This window comes from Macrobrachium rosenbergii, chromosome 13, assembly GCF_040412425.1.
Source record: "Macrobrachium rosenbergii isolate ZJJX-2024 chromosome 13, ASM4041242v1, whole genome shotgun sequence".
NCBI classification, from domain to species: domain Eukaryota; kingdom Metazoa; phylum Arthropoda; class Malacostraca; order Decapoda; family Palaemonidae; genus Macrobrachium; species Macrobrachium rosenbergii.
The window spans coordinates 22,480,195-22,507,272 of record NC_089753.1 but is presented as its reverse complement, the minus strand read 5'-3'; the positions used below and the strand labels follow the sequence as shown (position 1 = coordinate 22,507,272).

General features: G+C 36.5%; 1 protein-coding gene across 41 annotated transcripts in view; it reads right to left on the bottom strand.

Annotated features, from left to right (window-relative positions):
* The window catches only part of LOC136845002 (protein abrupt-like), a 239,411-nt gene that overhangs the window by 150,028 nt on the left and 62,305 nt on the right, over positions 1–27,078 (bottom strand). The window contains exons 6-7 of one of the 41 annotated variants that reach the window (XM_067114653.1): positions 5,090–5,415; positions 3,044–3,433 (exon numbers count right to left, since the gene is read on the bottom strand). The exons of 33 other annotated variants lie outside the window; for them this stretch is intronic. In XM_067114653.1, coding sequence (XP_066970754.1) covers positions 5,116–5,415 — 300 coding nt within the window. In that variant the 3' untranslated portion in view covers positions 3,044–3,433; positions 5,090–5,115. Of the gene's footprint in view, positions 1–1,650; positions 3,434–5,089; positions 5,416–7,055; positions 7,834–10,407; positions 10,810–15,399; positions 16,250–18,421; positions 20,839–21,812; positions 22,033–24,914; positions 26,018–27,078 lie in introns of those variants that run through there. 7 more of the 41 variants (XM_067114656.1, XM_067114643.1, XM_067114652.1 and 4 more) reach the window with 7 other exon arrangements.

The window sequence follows — 27,078 nt, the reverse complement described above, 5'->3', positions numbered from 1 at the left end:
ATCAAAGGTTGGGTATGATACAAGAGCATCTCTTCATTTGAACGTTCAAAGGTTCTCAATTGAATATTCAAGAAAACCAAAATATAAAAAAATGGGTGATTTTCTTTTTCCCCGCCAACTCCTATAAACAATATATATTGCATATAAAAATGACCTTCAACTTCATTACCACGACTTGGTCTGATTTTACTACTTTGTAAGTTACTTTCTCCCTTGATGACCTTACTTGTAATATGAGTGTTATACTATCATTAGGATGCTAAAGTAAGGCTGGCACCTATTGGCAGTAGAAGAGTCATCTTGATGAAATTACCAACATAATATGATTTAAAAAAACATACCCACAGTAGACTGATCTTTATCACCGAGACGGCTGGCAGAGTGGATGAAGGTCAAGATCACCAGTTTCCCTCTTCATACAACCCAGTCCAATGTTTGCTCCCTTGGTACCCCCAAACTAGTGCAAGGGGGTTCTAAGCACTAAGAACCTTGCTCTCAACTTCATTGCCTTCAATGCTGTATGGTTTCATTGCAAAGCCATTTCTTCACAAGTTTTTCTCAGTCAGTCAATATCAAGGGATTTTACATGTGAATATGTACTAATTCTGCAGCATACAAAATGTACTAATAACCCAGGTGAGGAGGACAGACAACCAACATACACCAGTTATTCTCTCTCTCTCTCTCTCTCCTCTCGAGACAATTATGCACATCCTCTTAATCTGCCCATAATTTTCCCACAAATCCAACCAACTGAACAAGATTCCAACTGTCACAGTACTGCACCTCCTGGCAGAATAACCCTTGGTTCCTAATCATTATCTCTGGAACTAAATATGTCCCATAGCAAAGAAAAAAATAATTTCAAACAAGACAGTACATCCAAAAATAAATCATGCAACATGAGCTAAAAGCAATTCTACGTGTAGGTACAGGCATACTGTAATCATATTAGTATGTAATAGTGGAAAAATTTGTAAAGAGAAAAATCCCTGTTATCCCAATATAGTACTACAATACTGCCGAATATGATAAGGTGCAACACTGTATGTACTGAATTTTCTCATGTGGTTTGAAGCACAGCTCTAAAAGTGATGCATTCTCTTTTGGGATATCTTTCACTGAAACACTAGATATGAAAGTATTTAAGTTCAAACAGCTGGTCATAGTAATATATGCAGTACTACATAATCATAATATAAAGTATGCCTATAAAACACAGTTAAATCCCCAAAAAAAAAATCATATATTAAACGTAGTAATAGTAACCTAACGGTCCTAAGCAAACTGCCTTCAAATTTCACCTCATCATGCAGAAGGTACAACGTTTATTACACATTTGTTGACTTTGGGGCCTAACCTTCAATCTCATCCGCACCAGTCAGATAAGATAGCATGTCTGTTGTGCTGCTGTTGGCATTGGTGACATTACTCATTTGCTATACATGCATTTGTCACCAGCACATTCTTTCTAGATACAGGTAGTGCTCGAGTTACGATAATTCGACTTACAATATTTTGAGTTTATGATGGGGTTAGCAATTAATACCGATACGAAAATATTTAGAAAATATTTTTAGATTTCGCGCGGGCGCAGGCAGCAGCATACAATCAGGCAGCGAGAGAGACCAACTTCTTTTCCTCCATCTCTTTATTCCATCTTCTAGTTAAAAAAGTAAAAAGAGGATGATAAAAGTATTGTTAGTAATGTTATACTCTTGTGTAAATGCGTACAGCCATAAACAACCGAAAGAGAAACTGTTGTTTTGCTAATAATTGAATCGGATAACAACTGTTTTGCTTGTATTTCAACCATCGTACGGTTAAACAATTACTGGAGAAAAGATCGGCAAGGAAATATACTGCTACAGTAACTTTAAGCTGCAAGTTGCAGCTGAAGCTGAGAAAACAATGTTCAAGCTGCTAATGACTATATATTATCGCACCAGCAACATGGATGAAACTCGACCATAAATAAAATTGGAGAGAATGTATTTTAATCAAAACTACTGGGCATGAAAGAACACAAATTACTGCTGTTTTCACACCGATAAAAGATAAATACGTAAAGCTCGTATTATGATGAAATCAAGAGAAAATAGCAAACGGAATCTTGATTTTTTTTTTACACAAAACAAACATGACCCCAAAACGGCCAGCTGCGATTCCCGCGAACGTCATATATTAACGAAAAAACAGCCAAATTAATTTCACAACGAGACGTATTTAAGTTATACGTCGACTTAAAAACACTTCGTATAACGAAAAATATCCTTGTCCCAAATAAAGTATCTATATTCATTTATGCTAACTAGAAGCAAGAAAAGCACTCTGAACTGAGTTAAATGCGGCGAAATAAACACCGTGTGATTGATTCTCAAAACAAAACATTGATCACAATTTATAATGCAAAAGCAATATGAGAATATACGCAACTGGATACAATGTAGTAAAGCATAACTTTTTAAAAGATACACAAAAAAGATGCACATTCGTTATGTTGATGTTTGTAAAATACTGTTAATATGTGAATAGAGTACAGTATAATGTAGGCTAGGCTACCATATATGTAGCCTATACGGTATACCATTGTGTAGACTAAGCCTTGTTTGTTATTCAATTTCTCTTTATACTGCATTATAATACGTCAAACTGCATTGAACCTGCAGAATTAGCTGACACTAATAATTACTATACTGTTTATGTATAGAGTATAGTGTGTAGTGTAGGCTAGGCTACCATATATGTACAGATGGTACTGATTACACAGATGGTACTGATTACCCTAGTGCAGGATAGGCCATATTCGAGATACAATTTTTTCAACAAACGATGGGTTTTTTGGAACCTAACCCCATCGTAAGTAGGGCAATACCTGTAGCATGCCTTTGTCTTTACTCCTGACATACTATTGGCATTTGAAAAGGTCTGGAGTAGAAAACCAAATATTCTTGTTTTGATTCAATTCCTTGTTTGATACTATTAAAGAAGGTAAGATGGTATCTCAACACACACACACTGGTGAATTAAAAAACCGACCACACTAGATCTATTAATACTTTTATCTTGAAATTATAAAAGTGGCATATCCTGGAAGGAGAACTCACTCTAACAGTTAAAACAAATGAACCTGATCTCCATGACGACTGAAAACATGCTGCTTTAGAGTTGAGCTCTGTGCAGATTTATAGGGACAAAAAGGACAGGAAAAGGGCTTTTCTCCAGTATGTATTCGAATGTGCCTTTTGAGGTGGGCTTTTGTTGAGAACTTCTTCGGGCAAAAGGAACATTCAAAGGGCCTATGTCCAGTGTGAGAGTAAATGTGACTCTTTAGATGTAATTTTCGTTCTGCTACATAGTTACAATAGGGACACTGAAGTTCTGGGACAATCTTGCATCCACTAGCTTGTCCCACAAGATTCTCCATCATTACCTGAAATGAACGGAGCCACATCAACAAGGGCACTTCAAGATTTCACATTCAAGTTCTGAGAAAACACGGGAAGAAAATTTTATTTTCTTATGCTTGCTGCTCTATCTTTTATGCTCCAATTTGAATGATATGTTTTTATTACAGCAACTTTTTCCTTAACTGCAATATAACTCAAGTGAAAGCTCATCTGATAACTGAAATGCTACACGTAAAAGGACATGCTGAAACTTGCATTCGCTTCCTTTCACATCTCCAAGTATTCATGGAACTAAACGAATTTCCCTAAGCAGAAACAAAACCCTTCAAATGAGAAACACTCTTTCTTTAAATATAAAATTATAATGAAAATTACTGTCCGTGGCAAAACAATTTGGAAATAGAACAAAATTTGCATATCCCCTTCACAAGCAACACAGCCCACAGCAGTTCAAGGGAGTTTAAGGCACAAAAATATACAGGCCCCTTGACCAGCTCTGTGAAATGAATACTCACTCCAAAACAACTATTCTACCTTATGAAATGAGAGTAATGTATCTCTGATATGATAATAAACAGTGTTTTTTAGACTTCTGGTGATATTTCATATAACAGAAGTCAATGACCTTAACAATATCTACGCTACTTTCCCTGTGTAACACCTCCCTCTCCTCTTGATGAGTCATGCAGAGCTTCTACGAGTCTGTCTTTCCTCTACCTTCTCAGTCTAACAGCAATTTGGCTATTTCCATGGAGAATGTCATTCTCTTTGAATCGTTCCTCTCCCATAACTCAAGTCTTTCACAATTTCACAGCATTTGACATTACCACATATCCTCTCATCAATCCAATTCTTCTCCCACATTTCAGTTTACAGAAGTTCACAAGTCCTCAAGACTTTGAAGACTAAGAAAAACTACCCAATGATATGAATTATCAACCTAATTCACAGGCTCACCTTCCTTGCTATAAATGTTGATCTGGGAACAAAAGTTCCCTCCTACTGTTCTTGACTTTTATGTTTTCCAACAGTTTGAAAATCTGAAAATTTTTTCTCTCAAGGATATCATTATTCTTGAGTTGTGAGTAAATGATAGTACATCTTGAAATGACCTTATCAAATAAGTATGAGCCTGCCTACACTAACCTAAGTACGCTCCTTCGAAGCCCCAGGTATTTCTAGTTTGAACAGCTCCTTTAAATTTGCCTGGATCTTTGCTTCTTCCAATTGGAATCACATCTACTTTGGTGTAAGTCTGTCACTCTTTGTTTTATATTCTCTACACACTATACCTTCATAACCACATGGTGGCACCACTTCCCCAGCATTTTGTGCACGTTAGGCTTGGGGTCTATAAGATACTGTTAGGAAACAGCAAACTCATTAGTCAACAATTAGGCAAATCATGTGTACCCTTCCCTTCAAGAGGGTCAAAACTCTGCATTAATATACAATTCAAGAGTTTTAAGAAAATAAACTGCAACACCCATTTCTATGACTGGAAACACCACCTCAAAGAGCTAGAGAGGATCTTCAGTAATTTAGGTAACCACTGATTGCATTTGTGGACCAGTCAGATATAATAACATTCTGATTCTATGCCTCATCCAAACACCCAAACACTAATCGTCATAAAACAAATAAAACAACAATCTTCAGACAGAATTAATTAAACTGACCTTGAAACTACAGCTTACGGAAATCCCTAATTATAAGTTTCTACTTTATGCATTTTCTTCACATGAGAATTTAATGTTGAGGTTTGGGCAGCCCTGTATGAACAGTAATTGCACTGGTAAGGTCTTTCACCAGTATGTGTGCGAATATGCAGTTTGAGGTGATTTTTTGTTAAGAATTTTTTGTCACAAAAGCTACACTGATATGGTCTGTAGCCAGTGTGACTGTAAATGTGATCCCTCAGGCGACCTTTAATAGCCGATGAGTAGTTACAATAGGGGCAGTGGTGGTTCTTGTCTGTTCCATTTCCAACGCCACCCAACATTACCTGGAAGGAACAAAAGGAGAACTACAAAACTGAACAAAGCAGTGAAAATACTCTACCATGTTCGTCTGATATGTAAAACATCTCCCCAGGAGGAGCAGAAGCAATATTGTCAGAAGAATAGTAATATTTAAAACCTGACCAACCAGTTTATATAAAAGCTTATTTTATTCCAATTCCATTCCTCACAAAAATTTTTTCCAAAGTAAACACAGAGACTCCAACAGGATCTCATTTCTCTCTTATTACAAGGATCTAATCCTCAAGAGAGAGATAGGAATCCCACATAAAAAGAACAATACCACCCTTGCAATGCAGATTCACCTCATACATTAAATTTTCGTGAAAAAACAGGTTTTAATGTAGGAAAAACCTATTTTTGGTAGTCGCTGTTGAGTTCTCAAAAAGTTCAGGACGAAACAAGCGACTATGCTATCAAAAATAATGTTACACAAACTGTTATTATTTATAAAACTGTGCTCAACTGCTGCAAATTTTAAAGAGTACAGTACTGTAATACTCTTCAACTGTCAGTTTTCAGAAAGTGTTGCAATGAAGATCATAAATTGTGTTGTATTATTTCTGTCACAAAGTCAACAACAAATTCCTCCCTCTCTTGTGCATCATGGCAAAGTTGCAAGGAAAAAATCCTTTTCATAAGGGCAGTAACCAGATTGGAAATAATGGTTAAACAACTTTGAAGGCTTTAATCACCCCCAAATGATGTTCCTATATCTCAGAAAAAAATTACAATATCTGCTAGTTAAAAACAAGGTGAATGAGCTGTTGATACCATCATTTACTTAATTAGCCAAGCTATAAGGAAAACTTTGCATAGGTGAGCAGTATGAAAATATATAGTACTGTCATCTGAATGTAGGTAGAATTCAAGGACTCAATAAAAAGGAAATGCTTTCAACATGAAGGGTATCTATGTTGTTACGATTCTTAGCCTAAAAGTTCAGGCTCCAAACATATTACTGTCTTTTCCTCATATACCCCAGTAAACATAAAAGCTAATTTGGAAATGCTAATGACAAAGATGTTCAATCGCCATGATCACCAAAGGAGCATTACGCTGAATATAAATGCATTACAAACGAGACTACAGTAAACCCCCCATATTCGCATTTTCACACTTCGCGGACTCACGCATTCGCGGGTTTCTCTGCGGAACATATCTACCAATTATTCGTGGAAAATTCGCCCATTCGCAGTATTTTTCACCGAGAAATAATCACTAATTACTGTATTTTTATATAATTTTCATGAATAAATGCACTTTTTGTGATAAAACTATATCAAAATACTCAGGTATAAGCATTTTTACAGAGTTTTTCTTGTGGTTTTTTTTTTTTTTTAGTTTTTCTTGTGTTTAAACTATCAAAATGGGCAGTAAATTTTCAATTTATGAATATATAAAAATATGCCTTGTTCTAAATTATGAGGGTCTTGCACTGAAAGGTTACGCAATACAAAAAAAAAAAAAAGTCTCAAATGAAGAGGAGGAGGAGGTTAGACTGATAAATACACTTGCTAATAAATGTCTTGCAAATGTAGAAAACTCACATGATTACTTTATCTGAATGCTTGCACAAAATATGGTATGCAAAATAGGATGTAAACTGCAAACAAAATCTCCATAGGAGTTTCAAGTAGTTTTTATTTTCATTTTGAATTTATTCAAAAGATGTTTAGCTTAAAACTTTATAACACCAAGTAATACTTCATAGGAAACAATGCAGACAAAATCTGAGTCCATAGAACTGAAGTGAATATAGGTTTACAGTTTCAGGTCCCAGTACAACTGCTTCTAGCTATCATGGCAAAATTAACCTAATAACTTTGATATGCTTTTAGATTAAATAAATCTAATGTTTAACAACACTGAGGTGCATTTACAGACTTCTCCCATGTGAAAACTACAACAGATAACTTCATTTAAGGGAAGGCAACTACTGTACATTTGTCTTCAATTAAATACCACTATCACAATCAAAGGAAAGGATAACCACTCTGAAGCTACCCACTCTTTTGGGAAGAATAACCACTTTGATACAAACTCTTATATAGCTTAATAATGACCAGAGACACACACACACACACACACACACACACACACTATTTTCCCACATTTTCTCTATGCTGACTTTGAATATGATACTTCAGTACAGTGGAATATGAAGCACTGTACAAGCAAAAATTGCAATGATAAGGCCTCTCCCCAGTGTGCGTCCGATAATGTCGCTTCAGGTGAGTCTTTGTTAAGAACTTCTTTGAGCAAGATGTACACTGAAATGGTCTGTAGCCTGTATGAGTATACACATGATCCCTTAAATGCAGCCTATTTGCTGATGAGTAGGTACAATAAGGGCAATGGTGTCTCTTGATAACTCGCTCACCAACGTTCACCAGCGTAACCTGGAAGGAACGAATGAGCGTGAGCAAGAATGGCATAGCATTGTTTAAACGGGGATAATAAAGGGTTTAATTTAATTAAAATTGTAATAACCACCATGTATGTACCAAGATCTAGGAATCCAGTTAAAAATATATGACAATTCTGAAAAACAAACTGTGATGGGCATTTGTTAGAGTAGCAAATGGGGAACTCAGGTCTACATATGGTATATAACAATGAAACTTGTTTTCTGCATGAGAAACAATGAGGATGGGAAAGACCTCAGAAGACGCCTAAGAAAAACTTGATTTGTAGGAAAGCTGCTGAACATACAAAATTAACAAACAACCAGCCGAGAACAAGAAGTAGATTACAACGTACTTCAGCCACAGCGAATCTCTAACAGCACTGAATTAAAACAAGGCAGAACGTGAATGTGGTACTTAATGAAAAATGCAATTTGTGAAAATGCCTAAGAAAAGTCAAAGAATTACTCTGTGGTTAGGAAAGCAGGAAGAATAAAGTGGAATATATTTCAATTTCAATTTCACAAATGAGAATGGAAAGCAATCTTCTACTTGCCAAAAGATAAACAAACTTGCCAACTTCCAGGCTCTCCAGCAGACTTAAAAGATGCTATCCAAATGTAAATCAGGCTTGCACAACAACAAAAAATAGGGATGATATCAAAAGTAAGTTTCAAGAGAGTAGAGTAAAATAAACCAAGTGACTTACAAATGATAAAGCTATAACAAAGATGCAGAGAAAGAGGTAGCAGAGTCACTGGTGCAAAATAACAAAACAACCTGGACTGGCCAATTGTAAGAGCAGCAAGTGGTGACCAAAAGTAATGATTAAATACTCAAAAACCACTAAACCAGTTGGTTACCGACACAAGCTGCTAGCAAAACTGACCAATAAAATAGCAGGAAAAACAACCAGCTTGACTAATGAAGCAAGGCTGAGTGAAGTTCCCCAACCGTCACAAGAGCAAAACAACAAATGTGAAATGCTAACCAATTCTGCAGTGGGAATGTGCAATAAGCTGTTTTCCCATCTACACAAAGAGAAACAAATCTAGTATTGTTTACTGAAGAAATGAAGAAAGGGCAACAAATAAACATTAAAATTTAAGAAAAAAAAAAAAGTATAAGGAAAAGGTTAAGTACTTTCACAAAAAGTGAACTGGGAGAGCGACTTCAAGATGCTGCAAACTAATTTATGCACCATGGAATAAAGAGTAATGGGTAGCATCACATGAAGGCCTGGCCATGCAAAGTAAGGATATTCCCTTTCCTGACTGAACAGGTTAGGTAAATGGAATTTCCAACAGAAAAATAATGCAACTTATGATTAATGAAGCTGAACAAAATCCAATGCACCAAAAGGAATAGATTAGGAATTGGAAACATTATTAATGTGTTTCATAAACATACAACACAAACACAATAAAACAATCCTCCATGTATAGTACCCACATATTTTAAAAAATAGCTGAAGTGTCCCATTAAACCTATGATTTTTTGTGATAAAAAAAAAAAAAAAAAAAAGCAACAACCTATCTAGTGAGCAATTTTCTCCCCAAAATCATACTGTCCCAAATTCATTGCTGTCACTGATACACCATCATACTGAAACAGTCTGGTCACGATAACGATGAGACATGCAGGTAAATACTATATTGTTTTATGTACAGTAATAAAATGCAACGGCAAATGGGTAAATAAAAAAAGATTTAATATTGACTAAATTTTATAGAAAATTTCTCACTTACTGGTTAACAAACTAATGGTTTGAATCAATACCTCTTCACATCTGATTCTCCAGTAGCTTACAAAATGGCCCTTTGAAAGGTAACATTGAAATCAAACATCTATTAAGAACTGTAGCTTTATAAAATATGACACATTAGTACTGTAAATATAAACAATAGAGTATCTGAATGTGATATGATATCTACCAGTTAGTACTTCTTTGAAGATTGCATCATACATAACATGCTTAGAAACAAGGATACAGTGATGTGAGAGCAATGTACCATACCATGCTCTCAACCAGCATTAAAAAACACTTCAGCGTCTTGAAGTCGATGGTGACTGCAAAGACCAAAGCGGTTTGAACACGCAATGAGAACAGATGGGAGCAGTTATATCTATATTAAAAGAAAGCAATGGGTATGGAAGTAGCAGGAAACAGCCCAGTGGGAAGGCTCAGAAACCACACAAAATGGGCATGAATGAATTAGACTAAAGGGGAATTCAGTCAGAAAGTGCACATCAAAGAAGAAAAAGGAGAAAGTTTATTTCATGTCTAACCCAATCAAAGGGAACCACAATATAAAAATGTTAATTGTGATGACGATGATGATAAGCAAAATTAACTGCAGTGCAGTTTTGACTACCAATATAACAAGCAAATCCAGCAAGACACTAGCATGTGGAAAACCTCACCAAATTTATTTTCTGATATATATATGTGCTTGCCTCCCAATTCCAAAATGGAACAGACCAAATCAAACTATAAATACCCAGGTATTTATAACAAAAGTTCCATTTATTGTCACTTTATTATATCTTGCACGTCTGATGAACATACTTAAATCCTAAAACTAGTCTGAGAACACAAGTGAAAACCCAACTGAAATCTGTTTTTCCCTTTTTTAACAACTTTTAAAGTTATTGTTTAGAAAATGATACTTTATCTTTGTGATGGGCTAAAACATGACTTTTCACAGACGAACTTTGTGTAGCACTATATGAACAGTAACGGCAATTGTAAGGCTTTTCTCCTGTGTGTATGCGAATGTGTGTTTTCAGATGTGTTCTTGTGTTGAACCTCTTTTGACAGTAAGTGCACAGATAAGGCTTGTAGCCAGTATGTGTGCGAATATGGTCCTTTAAGTTGAATTTATGTACTGTAGAATGGCTACAGTAAGGGCACTGATACATCTTGAGGGTTGTACCTCCTCTTACAACATCAGCACTCTCCATCGCCACCTGGAAGGAACAAAGGGGTGTAAACACATCTCCTGTGATGAGATGAACCTTAGCCATATTAAAAAACATTTTTTTTTTAAATAATGATGCCCCTAACACTATTCTCTTTCCTTGGGGCAACTTCACAAATACTCAACAAAATTTGACAAAAGGGGCAGTGGCGATGTTTACTTTAACATGCACTTGCTTTCAACTTCTTTTTTTCTAAAAAGCTCACAATTCAGATGTTTCAGCTATGCTGGGTCACCAGAGTCTACAATAAACTATGAGATACTTATAACTTCCCTTAAGCAATATATGCTGTATAAGCATCACATGCTCCTGGCAAACGGCTGTTGCTTAGCAATGATATATCTGCAATGTCACAAACAAGGCTGGCCAGTCCACATGAACATTACCCATGATTTTATGTTGTTTTGTTGACTGCTGGCCGAATGAGAAAGCGTAACCAAGTATGACCCCTTTCACAAACAAAATACAGTAAATCTGATTTTCACAGTGTTAAACGAGTTGGTCAACTTAGTATTATGGGTATACATGCTAATACTGACCCCAACTAAACCACTAACAGCCAGACCAGACTAAAAGCAATCGTACACCAAACATCACATCAAAACCTAATGAAACAACAAAGAAACCAGCGAAGGTAACGACTAAATTTATTTTTAGTAATTTCTCTAAAGGGTGGAGTCAGCTGGGTACAGACATGAATGACCTTAATCCAACCCTTAATGTTAAATTAATCAAGGATTAAGTTAATTACCCAATAAACAGAACAAATAAAGAGGAATGTACATAATTCATCCTACACCGAGGAACAAGCTGGAAAGGGAACATGAATCCAACATCACCAAGTGAAAGGCTAAGCATATTGGAGATGACACACCTTACTGTTTAAGTAGATGATGCTTCCTCTTGGCATCAATCCAATGGTGCAAAATTTGAGCAATGAGGTGTTTATAAACTCTCACAGAACTCATAGTATGACTGTTAGCAAGGCTAGACCATTGGATCAAGCCCCCAACAACCAAAACAATCTTTGCACTGACAGTGTTTCTTTACCTAAATGCAACCCACTTCAAATTCTATTTATTCTTAATTGCAAAATGACAAATTTTAATTAATTTTTATTTTTCATAGCTCACAAACCTATGGTCTTAACATGAGGATTAAATGTTCTAGCGTCAGCTGGAAACTGGTAAAAAACATAAAAATCACAAATTTTTTAATCAATTTGTATTTTTCATACCTAACAAACCTGCGGTCTTTACAAGAAAAATTCTTCTAGCGCCAGCTGGAAAACCGGTACAAAGAAAACAAACAAAGAATTGGTGGCAACAAGGTAGGCTGATAAGCCTAGGTGGCAACTGTCGTGGCAACAAGGTGGCTGATGCCTGTGAGTTGAAGAGATTGAAGAGCCTCAAGTTTCTTCCAGCAGCCCAGGTGACTTGATTTGGGGTAGTTAGAGGTGGGCCCTATAAGTTTAAACTGCAGGTTTTGTTAGCTATGAAAAATACAAATTGATTAAAAAACTTGTCATTTGTGGAACAAACCTGGGTCTTAACTTATTGATAGACTCACTTTTGGCAGGAGGAAAGAAAGTCTGGAACCGACAGTACACCTGGTAACTCTTCCTGGCTTATGGAAGCCTATCGAAGTGAACCAAAGCCTCTGACATGATATGTAAGTGATTATTTAACAACCAGACTTCTGGGCCTTCGTACAATGTGATGCGACAATGTAGAAGGAAGTTAAAGAACTGTATCTGTAGATAGCAAAACTTTGTAGCCATCAACAGTTTGCTATCAATCCTCTCTCCCCTGGCTAGAGAGAGAAGGGACTTGCTTTTGCAAAAGTTTTAATATTCATGTAGGAATAAGCAAAACTCAAACAAAAAGGCTGCAGCCTTATCGATATCAAACCCGATCCAGCACATGATGGAATGATTTCTCATTGCCCATTGGGTAGAGAAGAAAAGGAGAGAGAGACCAGTCATCTCATTTATTCTCACTCTAATACCATCATCTTAGGTAAGATACATACTGTCCTGCTAGGGGCGCTGGATGAGTTACACAACCTGCTGAGCAGCCACCATCGGAACCAATGAAAAAAGTGTCCAAGGACCTGTGGGCAACGTCCCGCAGACAGAAGGAAGTGAAGGTGGTCTGACAAAGCCAAGTGCCAGCTCTCAAAATCCTTGGAACAGACAAGTTCTTTCTGAATGCCAAAGAAGGGCCTAGCCCTCTAACATCATGTGCTCTTGCATGCACTGTGTTAGGACTGGGGCATGAAGTCAAACCATAAGCTTGTCTGACAGTTTCACAAAGCCAAAAGGAGATCATATTTTTGGACACTTCCTTCTTGTTCCAGCCAGTGCTAAGAAAAAGTCTTTGGCCCCTAGTCTTAGATGGCAAGTCCTTTTCAGGTAGCAGCATAGTGTTCTGACAGGGCAAAGGAGCAATTTGTCCAGGTCATTATCATTCAGAGACAGTATGGAAAAGGATTTAAATCTGTCATCATGAGAAGAGGAGTTTGAGTCTTAGCCACGAATTCTGGGGCAAATTTGAAGGCTACAGATGTCCATCCGCTCGTATGTTTGACATCAAAGGCTAGGCCATGGAGTTCACCAACTCGTTTCAAAGAGGCCAGGGCCAACAGGAAAACCTTATTGAAAGTCAGGTACCTGTCTGACGCACGACATAAAGGCTCAAACAGAGCACATGTGAGGCTGCCCAGCAACCAAGTCAGGTCCCAACTGGGTGGTCTAAGTTCCTTAGGAGGATAAGACTGCTCAAAGCTTTTCCCCCTTCCCATGAGGAAGAAAGATCAACATTCCTCATATGTAGAATTGCATTCAAGGCAGCTCTGTAGCCCTTGAAGGAAGACACGGAAAGTTGTTTCTCTCTGCAGAGAAAAATAAGGAAGTCGGCTACTTGCTGGACAGAAGTTCCGACTGGAGAGACCCCGTTGACGACACCAACCACAGTACACGGGCCCACTTGCCCTGGTACACGGCTGAGGAAGACCTCAGATAGCCAGATTTCTCCGATGCTGCTCTGCGAGAAAAGCCTCACGTCACGCTCAGATGAGATACTGGAATAGTCTCCAACCACAAAGAGATAGGGGCCCTACCGAGCAGGGGTATCTCTGGAAGTGGGGTTGACACAGAAGGTTGTGCCACAGAGGAATCTCTCTCAGAACTTCTAACAGTGGGGTTAGGAGATTGGGGAACCATTTCGCATGAGGCCACATGGGAGCAACTAGTGTCATTCTGAGAGGCCAATACTCTGTTCAGAACCTGGCGGATTAGGCAAAATGGAGGGAAGGCATAAACCTCCAGAATGTCCCAGGGGTGTTGCATGACGTCCTCTGCCACTGCAAAGGGATCTGGAACCACGGAACAGAAGACCTCTAGTTTCTTGTTGAATCTTGTTGCAAACAGGTCTAATGAGGGTCTGGCTTCTTTTGAGACTGATCCACATTCTAATTGCAGCAGATGCAGATCAAGATCCAGATCCAGTTGGTGCTAGAAGATTTTATCCTCACATTATGACTTAGGTTTGTTCTGCATGTGAACAATTCATTTTTAAGGAACATATCTGGTTTGCCTCTTCTTCAGCTGTAAAAAAAAAAAAAAAAAAATTGGTACACTGTACTGAGAAAGGCAAGATTTTTGGGTCCATCAAGAGGAAATGTCTATATTCTTTTACATATTCTCCGATGTTTACAATATATTCCCGTTTGGTCTTCAGCAGACGACCCATTTCTTAAAATTCCTGACAAAAGCATGAGTATTGTCATACATATTAAGCCCTGATCTTGGTATTAATTTCTGGCAAAGCTTATAGTGTGTGCTTTATGAGAAATTTCATAATTCCAATCATCCTCTGCTTTAAGATCTTCCCAGACTACACCATCACTCATATGCAGTCACTTAAAAGTCTTACCTTTCTTCAGTGAGGTTCAATGTTTAATAGCTTTCTACCATTCAAATTCCTGTTATGATCAAATTACAGAATGACCTCTCTATCCTGTAAGAGTTGTAGTAGAATGATTGGAAATGCCTTTTTTGTTTAGCAGGCTGACATAAATCTCACTCCATAGTATGTTAATTATCATATTCATTTTATCTTGCCACTTATCCTATTTTTGTTATTCACCTTAATTTACTTCTTTACTCTCTTCTCAATTTCTTTTCCTTTACTAAGCTGCTTTTCCTATTGGGGCCTCTGGGCTTGTAGTATTCTACTAGGACTAGAGCCTGGATTATTTTAAAAATAATAATACTGTGATTAGGTATCTAGGACAACCTTATCAAAACCCATTTTAACAAAAAATGTACAGAATAAATTCACAATAGGTTGACAAAATCACAAAAAACACTGTAAGAGACTTGGGATAGATGGATGCTTTGAATGAAATGCATGGTTTTCCGGGAGACGCCATTCACTACTGTGGTGAACAATCAAGGTGGCAGAGCAAGAAAATGGATGAATGAAAGTCATAAAGGACTTGAAAGATTTTTCAGAGCCAGAAAATATGAAAAAGCAGTTTAAAACATCTGAAGGTGAAGTGTAAACTCAAATATTCATGCAATTCTTTAATTTGTTCTTACATACATTACTTATACTCCTGAACTCATTTTTTAAATCTGTTTTCAATGACGTTCAGTGTTATTGCTACAGTATTTCCAAATTTTTCCCCCACCAAGGACAAACTTCGTGAATCAAAACAAAATAAAGAACAGTGCTTAAAAAATCTATGATTATGATAAATTTAAATATATACCAGGCTACTGTACATTAAAATTAAACTTGATGGTCATGCCAGACTTTCAGCACCTACAATAGCTCATCTTTCATTAAGTTCATAGTTAACAACTACAAATTCCTGGAGCTCGGTACCAGTGCTTAGGACTGTTTAACAATCGCATAAATCTTTCTTTTACAACTACACAATATGTCATTTTATCTTGGGGATTTGCATCCAAAATGTTAAGGAATTCAGGGAAAACATAAAAGATAAATCCAATTCACACTACTTTACTCTCCCTCAATAATGAGGGAAGCAAGGACAACCTGGGGTATATCATTGTACACCAAATGCATTCAGTGTACAATGCAACATTGAAGTGTATGCTATCAGCAGCTCTAACAAATACAAAATCTCTCTCTCTTTTGACATATTCCAAACAGCCTTTCATGACCCTTCACAAGAGCATCACAAGTGGCAAAGGCGAAATGTGCCTTCTAAGATTAGAAGCCTTGGTAAACTTTACCGAACAATGTGAACAAGGGAAAGGTTTGTCTCCTGTGTGTGTACAAATATGATCTGTTAGATGAGATTTGATATTGGTTGCGTAGGGACAATACGGGCAGCGGTGTTTCTTCAAAGCAAATAGCCGGTCGAAACCTTCCATGCCTACAGTATCCATCACGACCTGTGAGGAATGCACTATTTTAGCCATGATTGTAAAGAGTACAGAAGTGTGCTTCTAGAATAAGTAATACCCTTGAAAATTTACTTTGTAATAAACAAATTGGTGAGATTAAAATAATCTTAGGGTAATATACCTTAAAAGTGTTCCAAACTCAGTTTTTTTAATATTACCAAGCAAAAAGTACTGTTGGAAAATCAATTATCATTCGAAATAACTACTGACATAATTTTCCTTATTTCCAATGCTGTATTTTACATCGTAAAAGCTTTTCTGGCTGTGCTGAGGTCAGCAAAAATCACTTGAAAGATAACTGACCAATGTAGCATTTCACTGGACTTGTAAGTAATCCAAGACAAGAAGCTAACCTGCTAAGACACTGCTGACACATAACCAAACATTACTTGCCTCACTGTTTTTGTTTCCTGACAACAAGGGACAACAGTGGCCCTGAATCACGGCTCTCACACCAAGCTTGGGGAAAAAGATTTTCCCCTTTTTAGATACTGGCTTTCTTCTAACTATATATGAAAACTTTTTTTTTCCCACAAATTCCATGATCATTTTTGATGGAAACATGATACATGATAAAGCATGAAAATAAAACACTTGAAAGACATGCATCGTGAATAAAATGAATATTTTCAATAAAATGTAACTCCTCACCTTGCTCACACAAGAAAAATTAAAACGTAAACTTGATAAGTTCATGTTTGCGTAAGTGATTGTTTAAGGCAGTTCTCTGAGAACCTCTAAATGGGCAATAAGGGCACTTATATGGCTTTTCTCCGGTATGAGAACGCACGTGGTTCTTAAGGGTGGTGTGATCTGCAAAGCTCCTTGGACAATACAAACACTGGCAAGGCTTAACACCCAAGTGACGGTTTGTATGACGCTTCATGTACTCTTTGCTATTTGTGCAGTATGAGCACCGAGAGCATTGGTATTTCACGCCCTCATCAACCCCCGCTGATCTAACAGTAATCATGTTCTTCTGCACAACCTGCGAAGAATAAAAGCATTACAGATTTTCCAAAATGCTTTAAATAAAATTATGCACTAAAGCAGCAGAGTAAGTTCACAGTGACAAAATCAGAAAGTTACTATAACTTATTGCAAGTAACTGTTTGATTACCTAGTGACACCTAGCAATATCTAATGACACCTCAGACTTGATTTTCAGCCTTCCACAATTTTGCCTTAATAACTGTGCAATTAAATACCGTATTAAAAAACAACAAATTTGTAATAAGCAACAAGAAATTCACAGCAATGCAACCAGTACTTCCATAACAACGAAACACAATTTACCAAAGGTTCAAGATTCTGACAAAGTATGTACAAATGTTCCAAAACCCCTGCAAAAATGCTGTTATTTTAATCATTCATTTCCCCACCCCATTCCAGATTACTGAAGAGCTAAATCCATACAACTGTTCTCCACCATCTCATGAAAGACAGTAATGCATGAGACATTAAACAAAGTAAAACTGAAATACTCAGCTTCCACTGAATCCTCTTTTGTTCACTTTTTATTCAAATGAAGCATATTCTATGTACAGGCTATGACACTAAACTTCTCCCATCACACTGAAGGTTATTTTCATCTACAGCACTGCCTTACTGCCTAACACAGCTGGTCCCAAATATTTTGGAAAAGGAATTGTGAACCTATAGTTGAAAAATGTTTGTCTATTCCCTTTAATTGTTGCATTCCATTTTCAAGTGATTTTTACATCAACTAGCTTTCCCATCGTCTTCCACATTCTCACAATTATACAATCATTTTAATCTGTAATTGTTTGTAGGAAGACCAGGACAAATGCTTCCAGATATTTACCAAATCTGTTGTAAGCTATACAAGTTACTGCATCAGTGTGATTTTCTCTTTAAAAAGGGGAACCAATTAGCAGAAGAGTAAGGTCAACAAGACTTAGGTTGAAACAGATGTTTGACAAGGCCAGAAGAAACAATGTCATTGCCAAATACTGTTACAGTATTCATCAGAATTGTTAAAAAAAATTTCAATTCTGCTTCAGAGTAAATGTAATATTCAAGGGTATGTAGTGAACTATCACTTCAGTTATCAGTATGTATACACAGGACCATAGTAGCAGTAGTACAAATTTGATAAAATATCAAAAAATAAATGAGGGTTAAGTAATCCATCAGAAATATGTGAATTTTTTATTTATATTTTTACCATAAAGAAGCTATTTACAATAAAAAGAAACACTCTCAACACAAAAAATCTAGATTTTTACATAGGCATCAAATAGCAGACTTTATAATTACAGTACATTACCGAGTAGTAAAGCATTTGCACAAAATTATTCTTGCTAATCATTATACAGTACAGTATAGCAGTTCTGTGTTGAACATTGTGTTGAACATTGATTCACTTGTGAAAAAAATAACATTTTAAAAATCAAGGAAATTTACAATGTTTGATCTCAAATTTTTCATGCTAATTAACACCTGGGACATTGGGATAATAATGCCCCACAAAAAAAAATCTATTACCAGTAAGGGCAATCTAAGTCATAAATGGTCACTGCCACATTCTTCGTTTTTACACCCTGTGAAATTATTACTATTATTATTATAATTATTATTATTAGTTGTAGTGGTAGAAGTCATACTAGTATCACAAGCCAAGCTGCAATCTCAGGCGATTAGCAGATTCTACAAAACCAACGGACTCAATTAGGAAGTACCCCAGTATGGAAAATGTAAATGAGAGGTAATGAATTGTATAAAAACAAATGACAGAAAATCAAAGCATAAAAATAAAAAAATAAGCAATGCAATAAGACTCCTGTCAGGCTGCTCAACACATGTAGGATGTGCACCAAGTTTGATCTTCTGAAGTTTCAACAATTCAACAATAAGCTGTAGGTCCCGTTGCTAAGTAACCAATTGGTTCTTAGCCACGTAAAATAAGTCTAATCCTTCGGGCCAGCCCTAGGAGAGATGTTAATCAGCTCAGTGGTCTGGTTAAACTAAGGTATACTTAACAATACAACTGCATGATTGGGAAGACCATTATAAAATGTGGTCACAGAGAGAATTAAAAAAAAAAAAGTGCTGGATAATATAGTCTAAGAAGATAGGAATGCAGAGGATGACCAGATTCATGAGACTGACACAACATGCATAGTTACCTCACTAAATAATGGTGCCAGAGATTATCATCAAGATCAGGGATAAGAAATTCAGGATAAGAAATTCAACAGAGCCCTTGTCCAGCAATGTCAAATAAAAGTCAGCTGCTGAAGACCAAACAGAAATAGAATAAAAACAGTCTCAGGACAGACAGGTCCTCAACTATCATGAAAGACTTTCTCAGTATTCCAGGTATCTTTCTTAAATGTGAAACTGTACTCAGGAGTGACACCTAGAATCTCAAATGAGTTGTCCTCAACCTACTAATGATCACACTTTGAGCTCTGTTAGGGTTCAACTTCATCTCCTATAATTTAAACCACTTCATCTCCTATACTTTAAACCACTCTCCTACTTTAGCTAAGTCTCCAGTACAAGATTCAGCATCCACAGACCTATACTCAGGAGATGGGAATGATGCGAAGACAACGCACCAAATGCAAAAGAATTTAGCTTTGTTTTAAGGCCAAACAACAAATGGGCCAAGACTACTACCCTGAGAAACACCAGACACTGAATTTTATGTAATCACTATAGAGCCCTTTAAATTCCAAAGTTCAGTGAACACAATAAAAACCTTTCAGCCTGCACAAAATCCCAAGAACAAAATGAAAGAAAATGACTGACATAAGGAATGTACTATAAAAGATATCCCTGCAATCACTGAAGTTTTACAACCCATTCAACATTTTATAAATTAAAAGCAAAAGAAATGTTCCAAGCTCTGGCAAATGATTTGACAATGAATTGTCTGCAGATTCACAGGAAAACATCAGAGACTCATAACCAAATACATTCCAACACAATACCTAAAGCATTCATTTGGCTATAACACTGCAAAGGTGAAGTTTATCATCATCAAGAACAACAAAGACTGTAAGTGCCTAGAAATGAAAGTCCTGTAATAAATTATATTCTGTCATTTTTGTTGACTTGTGCTAATGTTTATAAACTTAAAATGGAAATACTATCACACAAAGGATCTGTACCTTACATTAAAAATGCATACAGCTGGACATTATATGAGGCTCACAATCTTACATGAATTTGACCTTTTTGAGGAAGGGCAAGGAAAAAATTCCTCACATATGCAGGGGGACGGCGGGGAGTGTAGCGTTCTACTGTACATGATGCTTCTGCATGTGCCTATTTAATGTCGTTCTCTGGATAGCAGCAAAAGGGCAGTAAATGCATTTGAAAGGCCTTTCCCCTGTGTGTCTTCGTATGTGATTTCTGCGGGTGGTATTGTCCGAGAACCTGACTGGGCAGTAAGGACACTGATATGGTTTGTAACCAGTATGAATATTTATGTGGACTTTCAAATACCCTTTATGAAGTGTGGAGTAGTCACAATGTGGACAGTAATACGTCTTGATGGTACCCACTTCAGTTACAACTTCTTCCAACCTCGGTTTCACTTGCTCTACCTGCGGAGGAAGAAGCTGTTTCAGACCTATCAATCAATAAACTTCTTGCATAATAGGTTAAAGAAATAGCAATAGTGCATATACTGCCACCATTTCATACATCAGTTCGTTCACTAAAAATATAAAATAGTTGAGAAAGCATTGTAGACACCAAATACAATGGCAACTCCCTATAAACAATATTTGTAAACTGCACAGTACAACCAAAAACCAACAAGATTAGATAAGGTCATCTAAAAATTCTTGACACCTGTACAACCAAAATGCAAACAAGTGACAAAACTCCACAGAAGGGATGTCAAGCTTGAGCCCCCCAATCCTATCCTCTACAATTCTTGGAGACTGAAAAGAAACCAATACTTTAAAATTCTTCATAGCCTTAGTTTTCAAAATTTTGGCCCTGATTCCATCGTCTTCATCTCTTCGTGTTATTTAATGCCATGGTGTTAGAATCTTCGTCTGGATACCAGACTCTTCTTCAGAAACTGCATTATAAAAATTCCTTTTTATCATTAATCTTACTGCTCCTTTACCTCATACTAGAAGTTTTAGCAGGTCATATCAAAGCTGCAATCATCTCTTTTACACCAGTCCTTCATCTTGTGGTAACTGCAAGCTTGGGATAATTTATCTTGGTCCAACAATTGGTTTTATCCTGCCTTGCTACTACTCTAAAGTTATAATGCAAATGCACTTTTTTTTTTATACTATGAGGTCTAAGATATGAGAAATGGATACAATTCTTGGAAAAGGTAATATCTTACAATTACCTTATGCTGAATTTAAAACTAAATGGTATTTTAACACAAAATGCATAGCAAGTCCAAGAGCAAACTACATGCTTTCCTACAAGATTGACAGTGATAAATAATTACATGAACATCAAACTGGTTACTCTTAAGGCTGTATACTGTACTTTGTAAGTTAAAATAAAATCTTATTTTATTACAAAACAAAACTGTTAACTTTCGCACTCTTTCCAGAACTAGTATGTCCAAATTCGTGAGCCTTCAAATTAGACCTCTGAGATGACCTGTACGAGCAATAGCGACATGCAAAAGGTTTTTCCCCAGTGTGAATGCGAACATGACTGTCCATGTTGGTCTTAATGGCTGAAGAATATGGACAGAAAGGACACGTGTGTTTCTTCCTGGATACATCTGTCTTCTTCTGACGAACGGTAAGCACTTCCACCTGCGAAAACACTGTACTTAATATCCAAACACACTCAGATGAGGTCTTGATACTTTCTAAATTTAGACTTAATCAGATTTGTCTGTACACAATATTTTTAATTCTATGCATACACAAAACCTAGTGTACCAATAAGTCTATATACAGTAATATGCTCTAGTTATTCATACATAAAGCAATCAGTATCAACAGTCCCTGAGCACAGTGACACGTTATGCTAAAGATCACACTTTTTTTTTTTTTTTTGAATCTCAGCCACAAACTATCAAAATTTGTGAAGAGATTCCAGCTGCAGACACATTGTAGATGTTGCTAATGGTCCTATGCAATGGCTTTCCAGTTGCACAATTTTCTGCCTTTTACTTTTCATCCACTCCCTTTCATCCCTTCCCGCCCTGCTGTTCAGCTTCTTAAACTTGCTCCATTTTCTTCATGGTTCAAGAAAATTTCTTTGGATAGCACCGCAAGAGCTGTGCAACCCCGTGTCATTATTAAACTGTTTTGCAACATTAAATATAGAAAAGTTGAACCAGAAATTGATTTCAACGACAAAGTTTGAACTTTCGAATGGTGGATAAGGTGAAAATTCTAGATGAGATGACACCTCATGACTTAAAATTACTATCAATAGTAACAGATGCCAGTGAAATCTATTCAGTACGAAATTCTATTTACATCACCAATACTGATGCAAGTATTCCCCATACATCAAATGGACTGTTTCATACTACTGTTTTATAAAGTGCTTTGAATCATGTGTTGCTTTTATCATCATCATCATCAATAAAAATTCAGTGAACCAAACCTGGGGCTCCAAACAAAACCTGTACAAAGCCCACACCAAAGAAGTCAGGTTATTACATCTCAGAAATTCCAGAATTGCATTTGTTGGAATGATTCAAGTTCACAGAATTTTTTAACAGTTGTTTCTACGAAGTTGAAAGGTATAGAACCTTGAACATATAGCACTTCAAAAATTGCTCAGTTGGATTATTGAGCAATTACTTTAAATATCTTTTCCAATGTGTGTGGCCTAAAATAAAAATTTAAGACGCTTTTTAAATGGCAATTTGTTCTATACAGGCAGTCCCCGGTTATCAGCGTGACAACCGAAAATCGCCACTAACCAAAAATCAGCGATAATAGCACTGATCCCTGGTTATCGGCGCCGATAACCGGTGATCAGTGCCGCCGATGAGAGGCGATCGGCGCCGATAAATGGTTATCAGCGACGAAAATCTGGTTATCATCGTTGCTAGACAAGCGCCGTAAAACCGGATCGCCGGTAAACAAGGCTGCCGATAACCAGGGACTGCCTGTAATGACAATTGATACTATCAGTCATCATGTCTTTTCACTCAGTTGCACCACATTGGTTACTCATGTCCCTAACATTCATTGAAACTGACAGGAGCACCCAAGGCACAGACTTCTAGATACATTAATAATGATATAACCCTATAACCCTAAATTCACTTCTCAGTGTGTGGGGTCACAGTTATTTCTTTCACAAGACCATCATGAAGAGTTCTCCTCTATATCTATATAAGTAGGATGTTTACTAATACTGGAGACTGACTGCATGATTGCCTGACTGTTTGGTTGCTTGCTAGCTGTAATCCTAATCCCAGCTGCAAGAGGCTACTTGACATTAAAACAGATTTTGATGTGGGAAAAACCTGTTTTTGTTAGCCGCTGTTTGTCCTCAAAGTAGTTAAACTCTCATGGTCCCACCAAGGATCCCATAAGACACCAACCAATTACACAGAATTCTCTTACAGATGGTCTCAGCCAGAATAGTGCTTGTTGGCACAGTGATAGAATATAAAGGACTCAGGACAGGAGGGTCCTTCTCCTGTCCTCAGATGACTGCCTCAGTTCTCACTGCATCTCACAAGTTGTGCTCTGGAAATCATGTTCAACTATGCATTTTCAAGCATCATTACACCAATCAAGCTAAGTATTACTTAGTTTTAAGACCCAGTGAAAAGTTTAGTTCCTTAAAATTTTAAAGGGTACGCTTATTCAGCATATCCAAATTATTTAAAGGAATTGTGGCACCATTGACAACAAGGAGAGAGAAGGAGATCAATTCAAGCATTTGGGAGGTGAATAAATGTTCTCTTAAATGCAAGAAGCTTTAAAGATCCTTGTGATCATTCTTTTTTCTCTGGCCACCATGAAAGTGATATTTGTGACTGAACCCGACCTTTAACTTGTTTATGCAAATTCATTTTTCAAAATCACCAAGCTTTACTTACAAAAGATTTTCCCTTGTTGGGATCTGATATGAGAGAAGTCTTTCCAATGTTCTTATCCCGTGCATTCAGTGCATGAATTCCAGTCTGATCTAGGTCTCCATCTATGCTTTTTCTTTGTCAATTTCTGGGTCTTTCCACTGTTGTCAGCTTACTACTGTCACATCTGTTATTTTTTTCAACAGTCCCAAGCTTAGCTAAAGAAACTCTCCCAACCGTAAACCATCGCTTGCTACGAATCTGAGTTCTGCTCCTTCTAAAAGCTGAAAATAACTTCGTTGTGAAGAGACAGGATAAAAAAATTGATTTGTTTAAGAACCATAAAAATAACCCCCCCATCACAAAAAGTATTTTCAGTGCAAGATGACAAAAGCTGGATAAAACATACAAAAGAAATAAAGGTACTTACTTTTATTAAAAATAAGCATATACATTACATAGAATCTTACATTATTTGGCCATATCAAGCTAGTACCTTCTTCAGTGAAAGGCATCTTGTTACTTTAATTTCCCTTTAATACACAGATGAATGTGGTGCATCATTAAATGCAAAAAACATTGTCTACCCACATCCAGAGGGAAAGCATCTACTACTCTATTAATTATTATTATTATTATATTATTATTATTATTATCAGTGATAAACAGTTTAACTACAAATTTAAGGATATATGAATAACTGTTGCATGTTGAATAATTTGTCAGCCAAGTGCAATTGACCACACTTTACCATAAAGAGCAAAGCAAATGCTCATCTTCTTCCTGGATTTTAATCTTATACTAGATGCCCAACAACCTATCAAAACCATTCAGTTGAAAATGATCTCCATTTTTTTCATGACTAGATTAACAAGAACCTGACAGAGCTTCCTAAAGGCATGTAGACTTTTAGTCATTAGGGCCCTAGAAGATTCCTTTATTTACAGGACATTTTAAACCTAACAACAAAAAGCATAAACCATTACACTAAATGGATTTTAATTCAGTCAATATGTCTGCTTAATTTACTTACAAACATAAAGCTTTGCATGATCTTTCAAAATACAGGAACTTAAACTACAATACTATATCATTCTAAACTATAAAAACTGAAATAAGAAGTTGCACTAATGGTTTTAACCAAGATACGACAGTTGTAATATATAATATACTGCAATAATAGGCATTAACACACAAAAAAGATCTAAATCTGGTTTTTTGCACTTGAAAAAATATAGCTACAGTCTTGATACTACTTCCTTCCTCTGTTTCTTGACAAATTTTTTTAACTGATTACAAAAAAAATAAAATATACTCTTCAGCACAAGAACCTTTACTTCCTAATTAAACACTCCACTGAAAAAACTACTCCCATGAATTTTCATAAAGAGTAATTAAACTTTAAATACATATTTTATGAAAACCTACACAACAAGGCCCGAAGCACTGTGACTCGGCCACTAGTTCATGATCAAATGGAACAAGAGCAAAACAGCCTATCATTGCCAAGGTTTACCTGTGTCGTTTCTAATACTTCTAAACTGATGGCTCAGCTCGTGAGACTTTAAATTTGACTTCTGATTAGATCGGTACGGACAATGCTTACAAGCAAAAGGCTTCTCCCCGGTATGTATACGAACATGAATTGCCAGGTTGGTTTTGTTATCAGAAGAGTAGGGGCAGTAGGGGCACTTGTGTCTCTTCTCTGTCGTCCCAGCAGCAGTCTGACTTGAGGTGATGGGAACGACCTGTGAAGATATTAGCATTTATCTAACTACAACCTCAAGACTTTCAGTTTCTTACTAATACACGAGACAAAATTACACTGCTAATACCACAATACCACATGAGATGAATGTCTACCATTGGAAAAATATAAATAGAGGTAACAAAGGAAACTTCAACAAAGAACAGAAATTACAAAAACACATCGAAACAAGGAAAATAAAAACCTCTTTTTCAAAGATGACATTTTGTGGGCCATGTCCAGCAGTGTCGAGTACTGTACTAGACATTCTTTCAAGAAGTAGTAAATATTCTTTACAATTTTCCTACAGTTCCCCTCATCCCCAAAACCATCTACTCCCTTTGCTCTTGTTGCAATCATATTTCTTTACTGACAAACAATTCCTTTGAGTTAGATCTATGAAATCTGGACCTGTGACTCAGCTGTTTGGTTAAATTACTATAATTTTACAGTATAGAATACAACATTCCAGTACTTTTTTTTATATAAAATATCTACATTTGTGTAACTACCATAATCACATGATAAAATATTAACATACCTTACTATTAAATTATTGATCACTATTAGGCAAATGAGTCTAGTTCTGAGGAAGGGTAAAGAGTGCCCCTAGTGGTGCTTATGGCACTGCTAAACAGCAGATGAAGCAGTTCACCACAGAACAGGTTAAGAAAACATCACAGATAAAATCTGACAAAATAAGAGTAAACAAATTTGGAATCCTCTTCCGCTGGCCTATCACATCCAGAACTCAGTATTGTACTGTCAGTTCTTCCTAATCTCTTTAGAGCTGCTAATTCTAATTTGCTCCTTGATTACTTTTGAATGTGTCTATTAAATGGGAAACCTTGAAAAAACAAAATTGCTTCAACTTTCTTTATAGCAATGCTGTCTGAACAACACAAACTTCTACACTTTACATGTAACCTACACTTTATGAATCATCTGGTGCAATAAAGGCTTCCCAGTTTAACTAAGGAATTCTGTGAGGTGATTAATAGAATTTTAAATGAAAAATCTTCAGGTTAATTCTTTAAGTACTGCATATATTTCTTTTAGTAT